The sequence below is a fragment of the Alexandromys fortis genome, unplaced genomic scaffold, assembly GCF_014885135.2.
Source record: "Alexandromys fortis isolate MF-2015 unplaced genomic scaffold, M_Fortis_MF-2015_v1.1 scaffold_303, whole genome shotgun sequence".
Lineage (NCBI taxonomy): Eukaryota > Metazoa > Chordata > Mammalia > Rodentia > Cricetidae > Alexandromys > Alexandromys fortis.
The window spans coordinates 86,408-90,288 of NW_026068181.1; the positions used below are offsets into that span (position 1 = coordinate 86,408).

The window sequence follows — 3,881 nt, forward strand, 5'->3', positions numbered from 1 at the left end:
AGCTCGTGCAAAACCTAACATGTCTCACCATGCCTGTGAACACTCATCACACATGCCATGAGCTAAGACTGAGGAATCTCTCATCTACAAAAATACCAGATGAGAATGAAAGCTTCAGAAGTGGCAACTGCTAGTATGTCTATAACACACACACACACACACACACACACACATGTTCACATATGCTCCAACATATCTTTTGTCTCTTTTATAGCAGCTATTTTAACAGAAAAAAAAGTGTTATCTCTTAGTAGTTTTTTATTTGAATTTCCTGATATTGAGTTTCTTTTCATATATGTTTGGAAATTTGTGTGACTTCTCTGGAAAAACTGTTTTGTTCCTTTTTCTGGGCAAGAGAAAGGGTGAACAAGACACAAAAATGAACAAGTAAAACAAGGTGAAAATAACAAAGCTTCTGCACAGCATAGAGAATAATCAAGAAAACGAAAGTCAATTTATAAAAGGGGAGGATATATCTGTGAATTAATTCTAACAACAGATTAGTATAAAAAGTATATAAGGAACTCAAATAATCTACTAGAAAGAACACAGAAAAAGGAACAAAACAGTTTTTCCAGAGAAGTCACACAAATTTCCAAACATATATGAAAAGAAACTCAATATCAGGAAATTCAAATAAAAAACTACTAAGAGATAACACTTTTTTTTCTGTTAAAATAGCTGCTATAAAAGAGACAAAAGATATGTTGGAGCATATGTGAACATGTGTGTGTGTGTGTGTGTGTTAAAACAAACACTCATCCTAGGTGGGGCAGCAGACTCATGATTGTGACTCAGCTTTTCAAGTGTTGAGATCATAGGCATAGACGCAAACCTGGCTTACAGCCACACTTAATGAATTTTGCTCTATGTTTTATTCTAGATATGTTGTATTTTTCCATCTTAAGTTCATTTTAGAGTTTAAGGCAACAGGTAAATTTAATTTCATTTTGATGGCTTCACCATACAATCTCATAATTGATATCTAATTAGTCAGCATGTATCACACACATTAGTCTAACACCATTGCCAGACTTGTGGTAGAATAGAACACTTGAAACTCATATTAAATAGCCGGAAACACACACACACACACACACACACACACACACACACATCAGAAGCAAGTTCAGGGAGATGCCAATCTCCAATCCTTTAGTGGATATTCAAAACAGACACATTTGTAATTCTCTTTGCTGTGAGCTCAGGAAAGCTCCCAAGGTCAGCAATGCCTATCAAGAAACAGAATATTTTCTCATATTCTCCCCAGTCCAGTGTTTACCAGTATCGACACCCCTGATCTCCCGTGCAAGCTGCAAGTGTGTGGAGATTCATAGGACACTACTGATGGGAGAGGCAGGGGACAATGACTCAAGAGCTGTCTTTCCAGTTTCCAGCATATCTCTGTAACACAGTGGGGTTATCTAACATAGAGGTCAGGAGAGGATGAGACATTGGAGTAGAAAAGCATGGAAGAAAACCCTTCAGAGTGAGAATTGCAAACAGGAGAAATGATTGAAGTGAGGTCTCTGAGGCACCAGGCAGTGAGTGGAAATACAAGAGAAGTTTCTGAGAACAGCTAGTGAAAAATCTATGCTGTAAATGAAACCCTAAGTTGAATTCTTTTCTGAGTGATAAGGAATGGCATCGGCAGTTCCCATAACAACTGATTACTAGCTCATCGCCTATCACAAAGCACCAGATACCAGCTTATTAGCTCAAAGTCAAAAGGAATAGCCTTTTTCTGAATACTCATTTCTTTTCTCTATTTTATTTTTGAATGGTTTTAACTGAAATAGAATGACATGACTCTTATCCTCCCGTTACTTCCCCAAACACAGCCCAGTTACTTTATACTTTAATTGCTTCATATGAATTCTTCCAAGAAATACAATTAAAACACACCCATTGCAAGGAAAATAAATATCTTTTATTAGATAGAAGTAGAAGCCCAAAGGTCTTCATTATTTAGCCCAAATTAAGAGCTTTCTCCAGGGGACAAAAAAAAAAAAAAATTAGTGCATAAACAAGAGCAGGAAAGGGGGTTAGTGGTACTTGTGAGCCAGGGCAGAGGCCACACCAGCCACCACCTTCTGAAAGGCAGCCTGTGCAGCGGGGGTGAAATCCTTGCCCAGGTCGTGGGACAGCACAATCACGATCATATTGCCCAGGAGCTGTGGGAAGACAGAACAGGCATCTCATGATACTAGAGCAAAAACACCAGACACTGCAGGCTCGTTTCAAACCACAACTTATGGTTACAGTCTTAAAGCAGAAGCAGAATGACAGCTGGGTCCCGCCCGCCAGTGCTGATGAGAATCCTCTATGTCAACAGAATCTATAGGCAAATTATATTCTTCCCTATGAGCCTAGTCAGAGAGCCAGTGGGCTCTGGTATTCTTGAGAGCTGTGCAAGGAAGCAGGGGATTGCCTATCTTCCCTGTCCTCAAAGCAAATTACCAGGAAATACTTGAAAGAAAACAAAATAAGAAATAAAGCAGATTAAGAAGAAGAAATAGATTTTAAAACTGGAAGCGAAAATGAAGAGTTTCTTGGAGAAAGAAGAAATCACAGCCTCAAAGAACAAAGAGGGGAGACCACAATAGTGAGGGGAAGTAAAGTCGTCAAACTCTTGCCGGCCCTCCACAGGGCGCAAGCAGTCATCTTCCATCCAAACCTCTCCCTAGAGTCTCTTCCCTCTTCCTTCTGATGGGAAGGTGAACCCCAAAACCAGAGGAAGGAAACCACAGGCAAACCCATCAGACTCACCCTGAAGTTCTCAGGATCCACGTGCAGCTTGTCACAGTGCAGCTCACTCAGGGCAGAAAAGGTGCCTTTGAGGTTGTCCAGGTGTTTCAGGCCGTCAGCAAAGGCATGGATCACCTTCTTGCCATGGGCTTTCACCTGGGCATTGCCCATGACAGCAGAGGCAGAGGACAGGTCCCCAAAGTGTTCAAAGAACCTCTGGGTCCAAGGGTAGACAATCAGCAGCCTAAGGAGAAGACAACCAGAGGAAGCTGGAAGTTAGTGCCTGTGGAAAACAGACCTGTATCTCCACGCACCCACTTGTGAGCTGCATTGTAACCTCAGTACCAACCTGCTCAGGGCCTCAGCGCCAACTGCGTCAGCGTTGGCCTTCCCCCACAGGCCGGAGATGGCAGCCTTCTCGGCATCAGTCAGGTGCACCATGGTGTCTGTTTCTGGGCTTGTGCTTCAACACAACTTTGTCAGAAGCAAGTGTGAGGAGCAACTTGTCCTGCCCCACCTTTTATGCCCTGCCCTGGCTCCTGCCTTCTCTGCCCGCTGTGAGCAGATTGGCCAATGTCAGGGTGTGACTCTGTAGGATGAGGCTTCAGCAATGACAACCATATCTACCCAGGGTGGCTATGGCACTGACTTAGGGATCTGAGTTCTGTGTCCTCCCTCCCAATATGATCTGTTCTTATCCTTTCAGCATTCACTGGCCCTAAAACATCTTTTTTTTTGGCAACTAAATTTATGAATTTTTGAATAAATAACATAGTTGGTCTATTAGATTCTTATTCAATATTGTTTACTACAGAAATGAAAAATAGTAGCATATTATGAGTAGAAAAATGACCTGTTAGGTTTTTCGTTTGTTTGTTTATTTTGTTTTAGCTTGAATGTTTAAGAGGCTCTTCCCTGAGAATTCACGTTATGCAGCATAAACAAGAAAACAAAATAATCATTCTTCTAATGTTTCTTTTTTGTTTGTTTGCTTGTTTGTTTGTTTTCAAGACAGGGTTTCTCTGTGGCTTTTAGAGCCTTTCCTGGCACTAGCTCTGTAGACCAGGCTGGTCTCGAACTCACAGAGATCCGCCTGCCTCTGCCTCCCGAGTGCTGGGACTAAAGGCGTGCGC

At 41.8% G+C, this 3,881-nt stretch overlaps 1 protein-coding gene across 1 annotated transcript; it reads right to left on the reverse strand.

The window, feature by feature from the left end:
* Nucleotides 1-1,908: 1,908 nt before the first annotated feature.
* LOC126492670 (hemoglobin subunit beta) lies at nt 1,909-3,264 on the reverse strand. Its single transcript, XM_050129211.1, has 3 exons — nt 3,098-3,264; nt 2,770-2,992; nt 1,909-2,174 (listed from the first exon to the last, which is right to left on the reverse strand). The coding sequence occupies exons 1-3, from the start codon at nt 3,187-3,189 to the stop codon at nt 2,046-2,048; spliced, it is 444 nt and encodes a 147-aa protein (XP_049985168.1). The 5' UTR covers nt 3,190-3,264; the 3' UTR covers nt 1,909-2,045.
* Between the last annotated feature and the right edge of the window lie 617 nt (nt 3,265-3,881).

Bases quoted from the DNA above. Each gene is read 5' to 3' on its own strand.
- LOC126492670 (XM_050129211.1), bottom strand. From the start codon at position 3,189: ATGGTGCACCTGACTGATGCCGAGAAGGCTGCCATCTCCGGCCTGTGG. The intron at 2,993-3,097 runs GTTGGTACTGAG...TCTTCTCCTTAG, and splicing joins GGCGCTGAGGCCCTGAGCAG to GCTGCTGATTGTCTACCCTT. The intron at 2,175-2,769 runs GTGAGTCTGATG...GTCTTCCCACAG, and splicing joins TGGATCCTGAGAACTTCAGG to CTCCTGGGCAATATGATCGT.